Source organism: Odocoileus virginianus, chromosome 11 (genome assembly GCF_023699985.2).
Source record: "Odocoileus virginianus isolate 20LAN1187 ecotype Illinois chromosome 11, Ovbor_1.2, whole genome shotgun sequence".
Lineage (NCBI taxonomy): Eukaryota > Metazoa > Chordata > Mammalia > Artiodactyla > Cervidae > Odocoileus > Odocoileus virginianus.
In genome coordinates this window covers 51,220,508-51,240,087 of record NC_069684.1, presented here as the reverse complement: position 1 = coordinate 51,240,087, position 19,580 = coordinate 51,220,508, and the positions used below count along the sequence as shown (strand labels likewise).

The 19,580-nt window shown below is 38.6% G+C and overlaps 1 protein-coding gene across 4 annotated transcripts; it reads left to right on the top strand.

Moving 5' to 3' along the window:
* The first annotated feature begins 4,593 nt into the window (after positions 1-4,593).
* Positions 4,594-19,002, top strand: CNIH4 (cornichon family member 4). 4 transcript variants are annotated; one of them, XM_020879486.2, is made up of 5 exons: positions 4,594-4,703; positions 8,163-8,231; positions 13,456-13,568; positions 15,594-15,734; positions 18,809-19,002. In XM_020879486.2, exons 1-5 carry the CDS (start codon positions 4,635-4,637, stop codon positions 18,834-18,836), a joined length of 420 nt encoding a protein of 139 aa, XP_020735145.1. In that variant the 5' UTR covers positions 4,594-4,634; the 3' UTR covers positions 18,837-19,002. The 4 variants fall into 4 exon arrangements, with proteins under 4 accessions (XP_020735145.1, XP_020735148.1, XP_020735149.1 ...); XM_020879489.2 differs by lacking the exons at positions 4,594-4,703; positions 8,163-8,231 and adding an exon at positions 6,487-7,010; XM_020879490.2 differs by lacking the exons at positions 4,594-4,703; positions 8,163-8,231 and adding an exon at positions 8,677-8,760.
* The last annotated feature ends 578 nt before the right edge of the window (positions 19,003-19,580 follow it).

The window sequence follows — 19,580 nt, the reverse complement described above, 5'->3', positions numbered from 1 at the left end:
CAACTGACAACAAATTCTCTGTTTCTTTAAGTCTAAGAAAATGTTTCTTTCTCCTTCACTTTTGAAGGATAATTTTGCAGGATACAGAATTATCCTGGTGGTATTTTTCTCTCCATACTATTTCACTTCACTCTCTTCTGAGACTAAGTTGGAGGTAATTTTTATTTTGCTTCTCTGTAGATAAGTTGTTGTTTTCTTCTGGCTTCCTTCAACAATTTTTAAAATTTACTTTTGATTTTCTGAAATTTGAATATGACATACCTAGTTTTTTGGCATTTATCCTGCCTTATATTCTCCAAGTTTCCCCTGGATTTGTGTTTTGTCTAACATTTATTTGGGAGAAATTCTCAGTCATGATTGCTTCAAATATTTCTTCTATGTGTTTCTCTCTTTCTTTTCCTTCTGGTATTCCCATATCGCATGTTACATCTTTTGTAATTGTCCCATGATTTTGAATATTTTGTCCATTTTTCAGTCTTTTTTTTTTTCTTTGCTTTTCAGTGTTGGACATATCTAGTAACACGTTCTCAAGCTCAGTCTTTCCTTAGTGATGTCCAATCTACTAATGAACATATGAGAGACATTCTTCATTTCTGTTGCAATGTTTCTGATCTCTAGCATTTCTGTGTGAGTCTTTCTTAGAATTTCTATCTTTTTGGTTACATTATCCATCTGTTCTTGCACATTACCTACTTTTCCCATAGTGCCCTTAGCATATTAATTACAGTTATTTTAAATGCATGGTTTGATAATTCTAAGATCCCTGGCACATCTGAGTCTGAATCGCATGCTTGCTGTCTGTTCAAATGACCGTGTCTTTTTATTTTTTTGCCTTTTATTATGGCTTGTAATTTTTTTGTTGTTGAAAGTTGGACAAAATATATAGGGTGAAAGAAACTTCAATAAATAGGGCACTTTTAGTGACAGCATAGTAAGGTAGTAGTAAGGACGGAAGGATAGTGTTGTACAGTCATGTGACTAGGGGACTTCTCTGATGGTCCAGTGGTGAAGACCCCACTTGCTTCTAGAGTTAGGAGTGCATATTTGATCCCTGATCAGGGAATAAGATCCACATTCTGCACAGCATGGCTGAAAGATAAAAAGAAAATGTTCAGAAACAAAAAAATACAGTCCTATAACTAAGTCTTGATTTTTTAGTGACCCTTTACCCCTGAGCTGTGAACTTCACAAGCGCCTCTCAATGCTCCCCCCACCACCCCCTCAAATGGCAACTGATGACAGAAAGGGACTGGAGGTGAGTGTTTCCCTTCTCTCAGGTCATTTGGACTCTGATAAAACCTCAGTAGGTTAGGCTCATGTAAAATAGTTTCTCCTGAGTGCAGGGCTTGTTAAGAGCAGAATGCTCTGGTATTTTTTGAATGGCTGCTTTTTGCCTTCTCCCATAGGAATCACCACACGTCCCCGGTAATGCTAGTGGTAAAGAACTGCCTGCCAATGCCGGAGACGCCAGAGACAGGGCTTCAGGCCCTGTGTGGGGAGAATCCCCTGGAGAAGGGCATGGCAGCTCACCTCAGTACTCTTGCCTGGAGAATCCAATGGACAGAGGAGCCTGGCAGGCTATAATCCATGAGGTCGCAGAGTCAGATGTGACAGAGGATTTTTTTGATCTTCACTAAGAAAATCTGGCAGAACTATAGGGTATAAGACTCACAAAAGTAAGCTCCCACCATCCCTCCTTTCTCCCTGCACCGAGTTTTTATATTCAGGCCTGTCCATGCTAAGCCTCCATATTCTCCTCGGTTACAGTTCATGTTTTCCTATTCCAGTACTGGTTCCATGGAGGTTTCTACTAGAGGTTTTGTGTTTTTTTCTCCTGTTCTGGTAAATTGTGATTCTATTGGCCTGTCTCTCCCATTTTTGGAGCAGTGACCTCACTTGACAGACCTAAGAAGACTTGATTTTTCAGTTTCTTTGGTTTTTTATTTGATGTTAGGACCTACTGATAACTTCTAAGCTCCTCATGTGTCAGACTGGAAATTAAAACAATTCGATTTGTACTTTAAAAATATAACAAGCATTTTAATACACACACACACACACACACACACACACACACACCAGGCCCTTGGCAGTGAAAGCCGAGAGTCCTAACCTCTGGACTGCCAGGGAATTCCCACTATAACATGTATTTTAAACCACAAGTCCTGATTACTCTCTCACAACACACACACACACACACACACACACACACACACACACACACTCATTGCTTTTTAATCCTGATTATTTTCCCCTTTTAAATTTTGCACTCCTCATAGTTTTGACATTGCAACCATGTTTTAACTTTTCACATAGATTAGACAAAGTAGCTTAATTAGAACTGATATTTCTAATCCTGCCACCTTTTTTTTAATTAACTCAAGATAAAACAGCTGATAGAGAACATAAGTTAGACTGTTTTCTGTTTGAACTGGAGGTGTGAAATGTGAGATGTATATGTGAGTTGAAGTTTATGTTTTAAATAAAATCTGGACTAATTTCAATAATATCTCTCCTATAGTCAGTATGGGTCGTTCATTTGGCAAACACCAAACACCAGTTATTTGCAGGATAGAAGATACTGGGGGTACAAAAACTAATACAGTATGTTACTTTTATTGTAATTTAAGGCGTGGTGAGTGAGGCATGTAAGGAAGACAGTTAATGTAATGAATGCTCTGATGTGGGTAAGTTCAAGGTGCAGTGGGAGTGTAATGATAGCTGGTTTATAAATAATCTTTTAGCAGTCCATCTAGCTTTAACCTATGAACCCTTTATGATCCTATGAACCTAGGCTGTGTCAGGCAAATCCAATTGATTTTGCCTTCATACTAATTTCCCTATTCATTCTCTTCTATCCTAAGTGGTTACCTTGCAGACAAACATCACTTTTTCATACATTCAGTGCACCAACGAGAAGGATATTTTTAAAATGTAAATCAGAGTAAAAAATGTAAACCAGATCAAAGTACTTTTATACTTAAAACTCTCCAGCAGTTTATCATCTTAAGAGAGTAAAAGTTAAAAACTCCTTGCTAGGGGTCCATAAGGTCCAAGTGACCTTGCCATACTCACCTCTGACATCCTCTATCAAAACTCTCTCACACTTATTTACTGTACTTCAGCTACACTGGCTTTTTTTTTTCTGATTATTAAACACACGAAGTTTGTATGAGCAATTAGGCCTCTGCGATCTCTCTCCTCAGTGTCTGAAACTCCGCCCACAAACCTTTACATAGCTATTGTTCAGATTTCAACTTATATGTCAGTTCCTCAGCTTGGCCTTCTCTGACCAGTCAGTCTCCATTCCGAAAACTGCTTGTCATGGATATTTACTTACCTATGTATGTGTGCAAGTGTGGATGGGTCTGTCTCCCCGACTGTAAAGTAAGCTATATAAAAAATATATAGCTTAAAATCTAAAGGATATTTTATATTTTAAAAATATAAAAATAATATTATAAATTATTTTAAAATAATACTTTAAAAATTGTAAACAATTTTTTTATGACTGTAAAAAATATAAGGGATATTTTCTCTTTTATTCATTCCGTATCTTTAAGGTCCAGGATTGGTATATGCTAGTTACTCATAAAATAGTGGTTGAAAGAATGTATGACTTTCATAAAGTTTGTTTATAGATCCTATAACCCTTTGAAGTTATCTTTTTCTTGTATTTAGCTGCTTATTTATTGTCTGTTCGTCCCACACACCAATCTGATAAGGGCAGCATCTTGTTTGCTTTACTCATTTCTGTATCTCTGGAGTCTACAGAAGTTCTTGGCATATAGAGAAGTGGCGTTGGTAAAGCGAAAGTGAAGTTGCTCAGTCGTGTCCGACTCTTTGGGACCCCATGGACTGTAGCCCACCAGGCTCCTCAGTCCATGGAATTTTCCAGGCAGAACTACTGGAGTGGGTTGCCATTTCCTTCTCCAGGGGATCTTCCCAACCCAGGAATTGAACCTGGGTCTCCCGCACTGCAGGCAGACGCTTTACTGTCTAAGCCACCAGGGAAGCGTTGGTAAGTCTGTGGTAAATGAGTGGGTAAGACAGTATATTCAATTTTCAAAGATCTTAAAATATAGAGTGGAGAGAAACAGGGCTGTAACAAAGAATAAGCAAGGGACTGTGAAATCTCCGGAGAAACAGATCAGGAAGGGCAAGTCTCAACCGTCAAGCCAGGAGTGTTGAGGTTAGATATGTACTTTGAGATGAAATTCTCTTACCAAGTGAGGGGGTCCGGTGGGTCCAGTGCAGAATCTAAAGAATTTAGCACATGGCAAAGAAGTTCTACTGGATATCCAGAAGATTACAAGCGATCAATAAACACTTGTTGACTAATTGCTTGTCACATCTCTGGAAATAATCAGATTTAGGATAGAGACCTGGTCCACCTCTTTGATAGGTATTCGTACTACTGAACCACATTTCCCAGCATGCATCAGATTGGGGGTAGTTTTTTAAAATGGACTACAACTCCCGGCATGCTGCGTCCCGGCGGAGCGGACTACACGCCCCGACAAGCCAGGGCAGACTATCAGGAGGCGGGGCGGGGCGGGGCTGGTTGGGTCACTTGAGCCGGTTTGACGGAAGAAGCGGCGCGGCGGCGGCGGCGGCGGCGGCTGCGGTGGAGGATGGAGGCGGTGGTGTTCGTCTTCTCTCTCCTCGACTGTTGCGCGCTCATCTTCCTTTCGGTGTACTTCGTATCCTTGCCTGAGGCGGGCGGAGGCCTGCCTGGGGCCCTCCGTCCAAGGGACCGGGCTGGGGTTGGGCCCGTGTTGGGGCCAGGGCAGGGTCGAGGGAACGAGGGAGGTGGCCGGCGTCGGGCGCGGGTAGCCTGGGCGCTGGCACGGCTGGAGGCGAGCCTGGGCTGGAGGAGGGCCCCAGTGGCCCAACTCTGCCCATCACCTGGGGGTCCGAGCGGGCCTTACTCTCGAAGCGCCCGGGCCCGGCCTGCCCGCCGCCTCTCGACCCCCGCGACGCCCGGACCCGCTCTGCCATGCGCCAGCCCTGGCACTTGGCCTTTCCTTGTGGCCTTAGGGGGAGGGGGTCGCGGTACTTCCTTTTTGGCCCTCGAAAGAGAAGGATCACGGTTTGTCTTGCAGCTGCCCTGGGCCCGGCCCTTCGCCTGATGCCCGGGGTCCGGAGAGCGAGGGGCCACGTCCCGGGGGCGGTCTCTCGTGGACGGTCCTGCGCCGAGCCAGGCGATTTGGCGCCTCTTGTCATTCTTTGGGCAACTCCCCCGCTGCCTGCCCCTTTGTTCTCGCGGGTGTTGGAACTTGTAGGGAACCTTTCACATCCCGAAGTTGACTCACTTCAAAAGCGGGTGAAGTGTTTCTTTCACGATGCGGTTTTGTAGGGAGTGCTGGGAACGGTTTGTTTTTAAAAAACCAGCTACAGCTGATTATTTCGTTGCCCTTGTTGGTTGCAGATCTGTAAATTTCAGTATCTGTACACGTGACTTAATTCTCCGTCGTTTCTCAACTTTTAGTTTTCTCTGTCGATGCGTGTTTAAAACTTCTGTATTTTGTATAGCCTTTCGAGCTACAGTATTCAAACTGTATTTTCCGGGCTAATAAATGGTCGTTGAACTCTAGGAAGCGTGTGGGGCTACCACTTTGCTCTTGAGGAAGCTTTTGGTCTTAGTTGTCACCCAGTGATGACTTAGTTGTCACTTAGTGATGTAGTTAATGCACAATCAAATTTTAAGTAATGTAAACTAAGAAAAAGCATGAGAAACTCTTCATTTTATTTTTTCCCCTTGGAAATTATATGCGTCTCTTTCTGGCAGAATTAAACTTTTTGTTTGCCAGAGCATTCTGGCATTAGGATGGTTGTACAGAGTATTTTTCAGTGTGGCTTTATAATTTATTATGGACTGGCAACCTGTTGAATTGGGATGAGACAAAACTTGGAATCAAGACTTCTTGCTTAGCTAGTTATTTGCTGTGCACATTGTTTCACCTCTCTAAGCCTCAGTTGTTTTGTTTTGTTTTTTAATGGGAAATGTTTACTTTCTAGATAGATAGGTGTGTGCTCGGTAGAGGTGTGTGAAGCATCTAGCAGCACAATGCCTGCCCCATGGCCAATGCTTAGTAAATGTTACTCTGCCTTCCCGCCTCAGCCCTCACTGAACAGCAGTTTTTGCTTTAACTGATGATTTCTGATGAAGAGAACCCTGACTTTTATTAGGCTTGGAGAACTTGAAAGTGCAGCATCCCTAAGGAAGTTTTTGGTGATCTACCTCTCCTGTGGTATAAGAAACTGGAGCTTAAGTTCAGAGAAATGAAACTTGGATTTCTTTTATTGCAGTTTGGAAAACTAGTCTTGATAATTTAAAATAACCTTGTCTAGGGAATTCCCTGGCAGTTCAGTGGTCAGAGCTCAGGGCTCTCACTGCTGGGGCCCTGGGTTCCATCCCTGATCCTGAAAGCCAGGCAGCACAGCCCCCCCCCCCCCAAAAAAAAAAAAAGCCTTGGTTTATACAAATTTATGTACATAAGACACTTACTAGGTGGAGTTTTAGACTTAAACATTAAGATACATTCAGGATGAATTTTGATGAAATTCAGCATATTGTATTTTTGAATAGTTGTACAAGCTTAATACTAGAGCCGAGAGGTAGAAAATCACCAGAGTATACATATTTTAGGAATAAGAGTTTTCCTGGACTTTGAACCTAGAAGAAAACATGCAGAGAAGGAAAGGGGTAGATATTCAAAATTAGACAGTCAAGAGCAAAGGTGCAGAGACAGATGTGTTCATGGCATTTCTGGGTGATGGAGGAATAGGCTATCTGGAACAAAAGGTTGACTTTTGGTGGCAGCCGAAGGTCAGGTTTGGAAAGGCTGGATTAGATTCAGTTTGGGAGGGTTTGACTGTTAAGGAGAAGGGCTTTCACTTTTATCCTCTAGGCAATGGTGAGTCATTGACAGTTTTTTGATGTAAACAAAGTGGTGTGTCCTGAAGATAAGTCTGCAGAGTAGGTTGGAAACAGGAAAGACTGGAAGGTAAGAAACCACTGGAGAACGGGTTCACTTGGATCTGGAGTGGGGTGCCACTTGTGGGCAGGTGAAAGGAGGGATTAATGTGAGTGGCATGAGAAAGAAATGATTGACAGAACCTGGTAACAGTTGATTCTGAGATAATGAAATCCAGAATCTGAGAATCTGGAAATCTGAGAATCCAGAAACAGCTTTCCATATTTTGAGCCTGGACAAATAATGCTTACATCATTGACAGAAATAAAACAAATTGGAGGTGAAACAGTTTGGGGAGAAAGTGATGATTTTGATTTTAGCTGTGCTGAGGTAATGGGGGGACTATCCATATGGAAATGTATAGAATTTACTTGAGAGAATTTCTTTTTACCTATTTTATTGGACACTTTCAAACATAAGAGTAGTGTAATAAATCCCATGTTTCTATTCAGTGATTTTCAATATTTTGCCATTTCTTTCTCATTTTCCTCCCAACTATTGTGAGGAGGCTGTGGGAGCATTTTAAAGTAAATACCACACATTGACTGGAAGACTTTTCCTTTTTTGTTTGTCTGTCCCTCAGATTTTTACTTGTGTGTTTATATTGTGTATTTATTTGTGTGTTAAGACCCATTTTTTTTCTGTAAGTCCAGTGTAATGTATGTTTACAGTGGAAAGTTTGGTCATAGGGAAAAGTTTTGGGAAAACAAGCTATCTGTAATGCAACTTTCAAAGCATAAACACTGCTAACTTATGACCATGCTGAATTTATAGTTTTGTGTCCTATTTTTTTAATATCTTAGTTTTCAGATATTTTATGGATATATCATAAACACTTTTTCTACTATTGGGAATTAAGTATTTAAGTATAACATTTAAACTATATATGGGTCATATTTTCCATTTCTTCTGGAAATGCCACTGTTCAACACTTGAGGAATCCTGGTGGAATGTTCTGTTATGGGTCACATTAGAATTGTGCATAATAAGAGGATTATTCTGTGAAAATAACTTGTTGAAAGAACATAAATGAGAAAATTTAGTTGTCTAATAAATGAGCTTTAAGGAAAGAACTGAATCTTTTCAAGTCAAATCTAAATCTGCCTTGCAACTGGGGTTGCTTTCTGAAACTTAAATAGTTATTATAAAAGAAATCTAATAATTCCTTATCTTGATCATCAGATAATTACATTGTCTGATTTAGAATGTGATTACATTAATGCTAGATCATGTTGCTCAAAATTAAACAAGGTAAGACATTTCTTTCCTCGCTTTTTGGCCTTGAAGACAGTTCTCCATTTTCTGTGCTAGAGATTATTTTACATAGTCACCATATGTGTATTTGGTATACACTCAGATGTTGGTGGAGCTCCTGTGCTTTGGAATATTTTTCGATCATGAAAGCATACCAGAAGACTTAACTTGAAATTTTGTTTCTTTACTCTTTTTCCTTGTCCCTTTGTCCATTACTCAGACTAGTAAAGGTTCATCATCAGGTAATTGCTTTTGTCTTTTGTGTGCAAACCCCCTCCTTCCTGCTCACAGGAAAGAGCTCAGTCTGTCTTTTGTTAAATGAAAGATGACCTTCTTTTTGTGGCTCGATGAGAAATTGAATTAGTTGATTTGTTTTCAGACCATTTTATCTTTAGTATATAATCAAAACTTTATATTGACAATAAAACTTTGAACTTTCCAGCTTCTCTAAGTATGAGGAAACCAGTTGGTCCTGATTCATTTTATGAGATGAGTGGACAAAAGCTTTTTGGATATAAAAGTTCAGGTAAAGGGGACTTCCTTGGCGGTCCAGTGGTTAAGACTCTGTGCTGTGCAGTGCGGCCAAAGAAAAAGTCCATAAAATATTTATATATACAATAAAATACTTTATTGTATATAAAAATACAATGCTGAAAAAAAATTACAATACTGAGAAACACGTTTTGGCTTGACCTAAAAATTCTCATGGGTCTTTTCACATCTTCAGTCTACTTAGTTTCTCTGACCCATGAGGGAAATAGAGTTATACTTGAAAAGTTACAATTTCTGTTTAAAAAGAAAAAAAAAAGAAAAGTTACAATTTCTGGCAAATTATATTCCTCCTCTCCTCTCCCTTCCTTCCCTTCCTTCTTTCTTTCCAATTTTCCAGAATATGGTTTAATACAATGATAGATTTAAAGAAAGGATTTTGTTTATCTGGTATGCTTTCAGAGTTCTTGTTTTTCCTCAATATGTAATTGAAATATAACATTCATTAATTTCAGGCCTCCTCATCTTTATTTTTAATTTTTTTTAGAATTTAAATTAATTAAAAAAAATTAAAGTCCTCCTGTGTGCCAGGCAGGGTCTTTCCCCTTTTTAAAAAATTGGAGGGACCTCCCTGGTGGTCCAGGGGTTAAGAGTTCTCCTTTCAATGCAGGGGACACAAGTTCCATCCCTGATTGGGGAACTAAGATCCCACGTGCTGAGGCAACTAAGCCCGCAAGCTGCAACTTACTGAGACCATGTGCCTCAACTAGAGGGAAGATAAAATGTATTATAAATAAAATATAAATTAAAAAAAAATAAAAATTGGAGTGTGGTTGAATAGGCCTCTGCATCTTTAGAAGAATAATTTTTTTACTGAGAGGTAAATCTGTCTCATGTGTGTGTGTATGTGTATTTCATATTTTTTGCTTACTCAGTATTTTCGGTGGCTATTTTGTGGGATTTCTTTTACAAAAATAAAAATTTAAATACAAAGAAAAGATTACCTGGGTTCTTCTATTGAGAAAGTGACTCCTTCAATTTGAAGCTAAGTGGTCTTTTTTAAAAAATGTTTTTGTGAAAGTTATACTTGCACACAGCTAAAGTCAGAGTATTAGAAAGTTCACAGTGAAAACAGCAGACCCTTCCTGACCCTTTAAAGTCATATGTGTCTTGCTTTTGAGGGGCAACTGATTTCAACACTTGAACTGTTTAATTTTTTTCTGATATTTACATCCTTATTTCTCTATGTGCTTACAATGCTATTTCTTTCTTTCTTTCTTTCTTTTTTTTTTTTACTGTACTGCATGGGTTGCAGGATCTCAGTTCCCCTACCAGGAATTGAACCCAGGCAGTGAAAGCCCAGAATCCTAACCACTAGGCTGCCAGGGAACTCCCACTACTTCTTGATTTATCAATTTTACAACATTATCTATCGACTTCTGAGTCAATATTGGTAGATTTTGTTCTTAGGTACCAACTTCTAAATATCACTCCTGTTTTTCTATTTTTGTTTGCAGGTAAGTTTATATTTAATGTTTATATCATGTTGTACTATAATGTTTTTTATTACTGAGCCTTATGGCAGACAGTGATCATATTTTTCTAATTTTTTTTTTTTAATAACTTGTCTTTTCAGATAACATCTTTAAAGTCTTTCAGTACTATTTTCTACATGGTTCAAACATAAAAATAATCTATCAGTTGTTTTTTTCCAGGTGACATTTCTCCTCAAGACCTCCATCCTCTTGCTATAGTCTGGAGCAGTTGCTCTTAGACCTTTTCACAGCTTCCATTTTGGGACTCCTGGTTGGATCTCCTGATTCTTGGAAATCATGTCTTCTTTTCTCTTGGCTTAGTACCTCATTTTGCTGGAGTAGCTTCTTGAGGTTACATGGTACATGGAAATTCAATTTTTTGAGACCTTGCATCTTTGAAAATGTCCAATCCTTTCCCTTGATTGACAGTTTCTCTGAGTATAGAATTCTAGATTAGAGAAGACTTCTTTTTTTTCAGAGTTTGCTTGATCAATGTCTTTTAACTTCCAGTGTTGATCAAGTTGGGAAATCTAGTGCATTTTGATTTCTTGTCCTTTGGATGGGATCTCTCTCTCCTCTTTCCCCACACCCCCACCTCCATCCTTTCCAGAAGCTTTAGAATCTTTTCTTTATCCTTGGCATTATTTATTTATTTATTTGTGGTAATTCTCAGTGTTTTGGAATTTTGCAGTGGTATACCTTTGTTTAGGCCTTTTCACTCATTGCTTCATTCATTCATTGGGCTTCTGAGAGATTCCTTCAGTCTGGTAAATTTTCTTTCTCTGATAATGTCTTCCCCCTCTATTTTCTCTCTTTTCTTTCAGCAACTTGGCTTTGCTGGATGTTTATCTGCTGGGTTGATCTGCCAGTTCTTTTTTCTTATTCTTGTCCCTTTGAGTTTTTTTCTACATTCTTGTAAGATTTGCTGTTTTATCTTCTGTACTTTCTAGTATGTATATAGTTTATGTTGAACTTTTAATTTCTAAGAGCTTTTTGTTCTCTTGGTTCATACTTGACTCTCTCTCTCTGGGATATTGATTATAGTAGTTTTTGAAATTTCCTTCTGCTTCCTACATTATATCTGTTTTTTCCAAGTTCCTTCCTCTTTCTTTTCCCCACTTATTTCATACTGAGGGCTTTCCTCAATTTCTGATATGTGGCTGGTCATACTTTATGGTAAAACACTAAAATACTCATTGGAAGCTCATTGGGCAGTGCAGGCTATTGACTGATAGGTGGACTCCACTGAGGGTAATTGGTTTCTGCCTTTTTTGGGGGTACCTGAAATGGCAGTTTTTGTAGATGTTTTCTCTTGTGCCATTAAGGCACTCCAGAGAAGGATCCTTCAAACTCTTGCCTGGGTTATAACAAGCCTCGAGCTAGCATTCTGAGAACAGGTTAGGGGAAGAACACATTATTAATGAGGGAAGAGAACAGAGGACTTGGTTGAAAGTCAGTAAACTAAGTATAATAAGGTCAAGTGTCGCTTCCTGAAACTTTTGTTTTAGGTTTATGTAAAACAAAGTGCAGCCCATAGTAAGAAGTTCAGTTTGAAAGCTACTGCTGTGTTGGTCTGATAACATGGAGGGGAGTAGCAGTAGTAACATCAGCTAACATTTATTGAGTGCTTATTTTGCATGTGGCTTATGTATGTTATTTGGTCTAATTCTCTATAACAACCTCTTGAGGTGTAAGTATTACTATCTCCATTTTACGAATGAGGAAATCATGATTTAGAGGGGGTAGGTAACTTCCTAAAATTGCACAGCTAATAAATAGGATAGAGCATGGGTTTTATTCCAGGTTTATTTGACTTTGCAGGTTACACATACTATGTGTATGTGTTAGTAGCTCAGTCGTGTTCCACTCTTTGAGACCCCATGGACTGTAGTTCTCCAGGCTCTTTTGTCCATGGAATTCTCCAGGCAAGAATACTGGAGTTGGTTGCCATTCTAGCATTATGTTAAATTGGTTACACTTTAAAAATACATTTACAAAAATACATTTACATATTAAAAAATGTCCTTGTTGATTGCAAATTAGGTTTAAGGCCCAGAAAATCACTTCTTTGTTTATTTAAAAAAAAAAGTAGCCAAAAAAAAACTGTCTGAGGGAATAAATTCCCTGGTGGTCCAGTGGTTAGGACTGTGCACTTTTCACTGCCAAGGTGTGAGTTTAATCCCTGGTTGCAGAACTAAGATTCCACAAGCCTCCTAGCAGTGGGCCCCCAACTGTATTTAAAATGTACTGCTCCCAAATGTATTTAAAATCTAAATGCTGGAGACCTGGGGCCAGTGAGTCTGAGCTTCTGTTACATTGATTGCCCTGCCACTATGTAGTTGTGTGACCTCCGGCAAGTTTCTTGATCTCTCTTGAGTTTTATTTTCTTCCTTTCTGCAAGTTGGGAGTGCCAGTGTCTGACTCCATAAATACTAGGTATTAACTTCCATTAAAAGAAAAGTCTCAAAAAACAACAACAACAACAAAAAAGAAACATTTTCTACACATAGGAGAGGAAGACTATTGGTGAATTGAGAGCCTGCCACTACTGTGGTACATGACATACTGTGGTACATAAACCACTACTGTGGCTCTTGATACATGAGAACTAGAATATTACACAATAAAGAGCATAGATAAGGGCATTGGGTGCTATAAAAGCAATAGTCTGGGATTCTTTTATCCTGGTCCTTTATCATATTTGTTCAACTTGGAGCTGATATTGTAAGCTGTTAAAGTACTTTTTTTTTTTTTTTGGTAAATGTGAGATAATTTTCCCCAGGGTTCTGGAGCTTGGAAATGTATAGATAAATATTCTGACTTGAAAGGCAGCATGAATGTGAATATAAACTACCCCAAATTAGAGTAAGAGGTTTTAGCACAGATATTGAAATAGAGAGTAAATAACATTCTGTTTTTTCTCTAGTTGTCATTCATACCTGCTTAGTGAATGAATCTGAACCTGTGCTTAGGATAAAATGTAATTAAAGTTTAAGTGCATTATTTTTAAGCTGTGTCCTGATATATTTGCATAGGGTAAGCGATAGCAGTATGCAAATCTGGGACATCTGAGTCTAAAAATAATCTTGAAATACTAGCTTGGAAGATTTCTGTACTCCTTTGATTTAGCTTCAAGTAACATGAACATTTAGGAAGAACATAGCATGAGATGTAATAACTATGTTCTTCCCTTGCAGTGGGTAATTCCAGAATTGGTTGGCCATACTCTTGTCACTGTACTAATGCTCATTTCATTGCACTGGTTCATCTTCCTTCTGAACTTGCCTGTTGCCTCTTGGAATATATATCGGTGAGTACTTTCTGTTTATTGTTTTGTTTAGAGAAAAAAACTTAAGATTTGACAGCTTTCTTTTCTCCAATAAAAATATGCTAGTCATAAATGATAGCAGAACATGTCATTAAATCAGCATACATTTTTATTCACTTTGGTATATTGGGCAAGTAGCAATTTGCATGGCTCAGTCTTGTAGTAAAAACACAAATTTACATGTGTAAGTTAAAAAAAAATTTAATGTTGCACTGTCTAAAGACTTGAGTTGTTTTTTCATTATCTACCTTTTTTCTTTATGAATAATCAAAAACCTGAGAATATAATATAAGGTCTTTGTTATTTATATCTGCAGCTTTTAATTATAGTGTACATGAAATGCTCTGAAGAAAATTTCATTTTAAATCTTGCATGTTAGATAATGTAAAAATGTTATCCAGATATTCATTTGTGCTACTAGGATTTGAGGGAGAATTTAAGATTTGTGGAACTCAGAGAGCCATTTGCATTTCGCAGAAGTCATAATTGAGAAACCTGATGGTGAGGAACCCAAGGTTGGACTAGAAGAAGCTTGGACATAAGAGAGGGAAGAGGTCATGAACAGTACTAGGTTAGGACATGCATGTTGTGCAGATGGTACAGTGTGAATGCTGAAGCTCAGATGCTTAAACTCACTGATGCTTTCAAAATTACCCAGTTTTCTTACATGTAAAAGGAATCATTGAGGAAGAAGATTATCATTTGTAATACTGTGTACACAGCGGTATTCTAGAAATATGAAATGTTATGTTATCAAGAGCCCCATAGACTTCACAGTATGTTAAATGCAGTGTCTTCAAGATGTTTCAAGTCTGAGTCTGAGTCAGTGGGAACACTGAATTGAATTGGTCTGGTTTGGGGACTAGGTATGTGCTTTCCACGCCCTTTGTCTTCGGTACTGACTTTCTAGCCCTGTTCTCCTCCCCCCACTGTGGTCATCCCTCCATCACTATAAAAAGTACAGTTCTTATTTGTCAAAACAGTATTATTTAATTTAATGTTTAGAGTTAAATTAAATCTAAATAAAATTTATATTTTAATTAGATATAATCTTTTTTTTAAGAGTCATGTAAAGTTAGGCACTGCATTTGTGTCTGAACTATCCATTTATAGTCTTCACTGAAGAAGAGTTTTATTTTACCAAAGTATATTTATTCTAAATCATTTCTGTCTTCTTGAAATTGCTCTTTTAAGGTAAGTACTGTTTATTTACCATGCAGATTGAGACACATTTATTGATCAGCAGGAGCATCAAATATGAGGGTTTTATTCTGGGCTTCCGAGGTTGCACTAGTGGTAAAGAATCTGCTTATGCAGGAGATGTAAGAGATGTGGGTTCTATCCCTGGGTCAGAAGGATTCCCTGGAGTAGGAAATGGCAACCCACTGTAGTATTCTTGCCTGGGGAATTCCATGGATAGGAGCCTGGCAGGCCACTTCATAGGGTCACAAAGAGTCGGTCATGACTGAAGCAGCTTAGCCTGCATTCTGGATATAGAATCTCTCTTTTTAGTGTCATCTGTGAAATGGGAATAGTTATGTTTGACACTACTCTTCCTTACAAACACGTGAAGGTGAAGGGAATCGCATTAGTTAATTTAGAACTCTGTAGATGAAGAAGTTTCTAAGTATTTGATCAGGTTGGTTTGGTTTTTGCGGCTCCTTTCACTTGTCTAAAGGAAGACAGCTATAGATATTACTGATTCAGTAGTTTTCTACAAAAAATGAGTGAAAGGGTCTTAGTACATAAAATATCCTTCTCTAGAATATTAGTGGATTTGTTTCAGAGGACAGGAGTTATACCAAAAATTAATAGTATTGTATCTTTCAAAGGAAAACTTAAGTCATGACCTGTGATATCATTATAATACCCTGTCAATATATGGTCTGAATATAACTATGACTGATTCATTTTTAAAGTTTGATTATTACTGGTTACTTATTTTTCAATGTTTATGCTGATGGTTTGATTTTCTTTCTAATGTATGTACATCCTTTAATTTACCAGGTACATTATGGTGCCCAGTGGTAACATGGGAGTATTTGATCCAACAGAAATACACAATCGAGGGCAGCTGAAGTCGCACATGAAAGAAGCCATGATCAAACTCGGCTTCCACCTCCTCTGTTTCTTCATGTATCTTTACAGGTGAGTTTACAGTCCTCTTGGCACTTCCCCAGATGCCATGCCTGCTTCTAATGGGTGAGATATTACTGTTCTGTGAGATTTTATTTGGACATTGCAGAACTTTGGGGGTTATGTGAATTTCTTGTGACTTACGTAGGTTTTTTTTATGTCATGTCATTGAATCAGCATTCTGTCTGACCTGCAGTAGTTACTCCATGTTATTAGTTACTCCTTAGCTGTTGAGGCTGTCCACATGCTTAAGACTGCCTTTGCTCTTCTTTCCCTGCCCTGGTGTCCAGTTATGAGGTCCTACTGCCTGTTTTAAGCATTTCTAAATGTACTCCCAGAGACTTTCCCACTCATGGGTCTTCTGGGTGTCAGACCACTGACAGCAGTTCTCAACAACTTGAATCCATACTGGGCTGATCTTTCTTGGTGTTAGGGAATTTAGATGTGATGGCCTTCTCTCCAAGATGCAAGTGGTCTGTTCTGGTAAGACTGCATCAGTCTTCCACTTAGATTGGAAGTAAGAATTAATATGAAGGATTAGCTGTCACACATTGCAAGCCTTATGCTGTCCTGTTTTAAAATTAAATTTATAAGTTTTAGAGATAACATGCCACTTCTTTCTTTACCCATTATAGACCCATAGGATAGACCAAAGAATAGAAAAAAAAATTGTCATGTGTGTGTATGATTTGATTAAGCCTTTAAGAGGCTAGAAGTTAAGGCTTAACTTTTATATCCAAGCTTAATTGTATCATATTTGTTTTCCTGAGGTAAATTTTAATTTCCACATGGGCATAAGACTAGTAGGAAAAAACTTGTACTGAACTAAACTCCTGTCACTCAAAAGAGTCCTAATAATTAGAAATTGTACCTAGATAAGAATTTCTAAAAATTGCTATTTTTTTCTGAAATAGAGCCATTTTAGCCTCTGCCTGAAAAAGCAGGCTTCCTAAAATGCTTTTGCTGTGCTAATTACATCCACTAGCATAGATTAGGTTGAAATTAGAGTTTAGATGATTTCCTTTTTAGTATTTTGTTTGCTTTCCTATATTTTAAAAAATAGGACCAAAACACACTAGTTACCAGTTTCTGGTTCTCATACCTTATCTTATTGCTGATGTGTTTAATTTTTAATCCTAGCGTTAAAGATGCAGTGACCCTAGCATAAAGAATAAAGAGCAAAGAAGTTTAATATTAAGAATACAATGATACATCTATTCTCATTTTTATTACTTTTAAAGTCAAACCATATGAAGGTATCATTACCATAATATATGTTCCCTTCTATTTGTCAGAGGCAAAAGGCAAGGTGGTTATCCTTTCTTCATCCTCCTCTCCCCTCCAGGTTTTATGCTTTTTGAGAGTAAACTAGAGTGGATGCCTCCTGAGTCTTGATAACATGAGCTTCTGGAGACATCTAGGGGCAAAGCCAGTGTAGCCACACTTCCGGGTGTAAACATAGGATTAGGGAGCAGTATCTTGCTTAGTAGACTCAAAGTTGTAGGATTTTAAAATTGACAAGACTTCCTTAGTTCTTAGCTATTGACTTTAAAGAGATGGGAAGATGGACTGAAGACTGGGGATTGGAAGAATCAGAAAGCAGTTGAGGGAAGGTTTAAGGAAGGGTCCTTTACAATGAAATAAAAGATAGGCAACCTATAAAACTGGTTTGGCTGAGGAGCTGCATTCCTCACTGAATGCATTCTTTCTTTTTCTTTCTTTCTCCTTCTTTTCCCCTTCCCTTCTTAGCTTATCATTTTTAGCCATGGTGCTATTACCTTATTCCTTGGCATTTCCCTATAGCCCAGGGGTTCGGGATGGAAGAGTAATATCAGAAGATGTCCTTCTAACACTTTTCTCTTAGCTTTTGGTTGTTGTCTTTAAAAAGTGTTTATAATTCTGAATCACCAATTTCTAATGTAGGGATTTATGCTGTTCCTTCTATGTCACCTGCCACTACTTGCATGGTGCGTTACACTGTGGCACCTTGTGGACACTTGGGGTTTATTAAATAGAATTAAAGGGCAAAAATGCCCATCTTCTTTAGAGATTAGTGGAATCTATGCCTTTGGAGCTTGTTGGGTACTAATCTGGTGGAAGCTACTACTTTCTCATGGTGTGACCTGGGGCAAGTTTCTTACCTTCTCTGTGCCTCAGTTTCTTCCTCTGAAAATGAGATAATAATAGTATCTGCCTCATGGGATTATGATGTGGATTAAATGAGACAATGCGCATAAAGCACTTTGGTTTGTGCTCACCTCTAGTAAACTCTAAAAAACACATTAAAAAATATTAGTTACTACCATTAATTTGTGCTATGCAGTGCTTACTCTTAGTTTGGTTAAATTTGGACATCTAATCACTTTTAGCAGCAGCAATGTAAGGGTATTTCTGTGTTTTTTAGTCATTTGAGCTCAGAGCAAGGCTAATTCCTGTTAAAGATGATAGTCTTGTTACTCTTGTTAAATGTGGTGGTTTTAATGGTGTATTTATTGAGTGATCACCACACTTCAGACACTGCATTTGATACAAAGGAGCAGCACAGATTCTGTGTCAAAGTTGGGACACTGCTGGTGGCAGTGCGTGGGTGTCACCTGGAAAATGAAAGTGGACAGGAGCTGAGGCACGCAGAGGCCAGGAGCTCTGGAGGGAGGCCCGGCCACTGCCCAGGGCTGAGAGGCCTTCTCAGAGGAGGTGCCAGAGCTGGGGGGTCATGAAGCCTGAGAGGAATGTAGGGTGTGAGAGGAGGGGTTCCAGGAGTAGGAACAACATTTTCAGAGACCTCCATAGAGAAAGTTTTTCCCCTGGATAAAGCCTGTTTTTCCTCAACTATAGTCCAACATTGGTTTTAGGTTATACTCCCTACCCTTGCCTCTACCCCAGGTTTCTTTCTTTCCTTCCTTCCTTCTTTCTTGAAACATTAGAGCCTCTCAGGGTCCCAGTATAGATCTTCTTCCCTTTAGGTATTGCTTTTTACCCAAACGAGTGTCCCCTGGTGAGCCGTAGGGATGCAGGTCTGTACAGAACAGACTCTGTAGGAACATTCCTAAGGAAACATTAGTAACATGAATTTCTTCTCTCCACAGTATGATTTTAGCTTTGATAAATGACTGAAGCTGGAGCAGCCGTGGTTGAAGTCAGCCTACACTACAGTGCACAGTTGAGGAGCCAGAGACTACTTAAATCATCCTTAGAACCGTGACCATAGCAGTATATTTTTTCCTCTTTGAACAAAAAATATTTTTGCTGTATTTTTACCATATAAAGTATTTAAAAAACATGAATTGAGTTTTTGTAGCTTTCTGGTTCTCAACTTTAGCCTGAACCCCCAACATGTCAAGGTGTGTTTCATCATCTGTATATAGAAGACAGTTATTTGTATGTAGGAAGAGGACTCATTCCAGCCTTGCATGCCAAAGAGAAACAGACATGCTATAAACGGAAAGTGTAATAGATGAGCAAGGTGGCTCTTCAGGTCAAGAGTACAAAACCTACCATTAGTCTAGGCAAAGGAAGAGAGGAACTAAACTACCCTTTTGCCTATATTGTGGCGGCTTCCTGTATTTCACATGGTTTACAGATTTAGGGGACTGTAAGCCAAATATCTTTTCATAAGAATGTTAACATAAAAATCACATTTCAAAAATATATTTATTTCTTTGCTGAATTTGTGAAGCCTTACAAGCCATTACAGGTACAATGTAATTCCTGCTTATAGAAAGGAAAATAAGCCAAAACAAATTTTATCAAGAGCTTTCATTTAAAAGCCACTGCCTCCACAATTACCCTCAAACTCACACATTCTCACTGGTTCTTGCTGGATCTTGGTTTTGTATTCTAATTGATTTAATTATATTT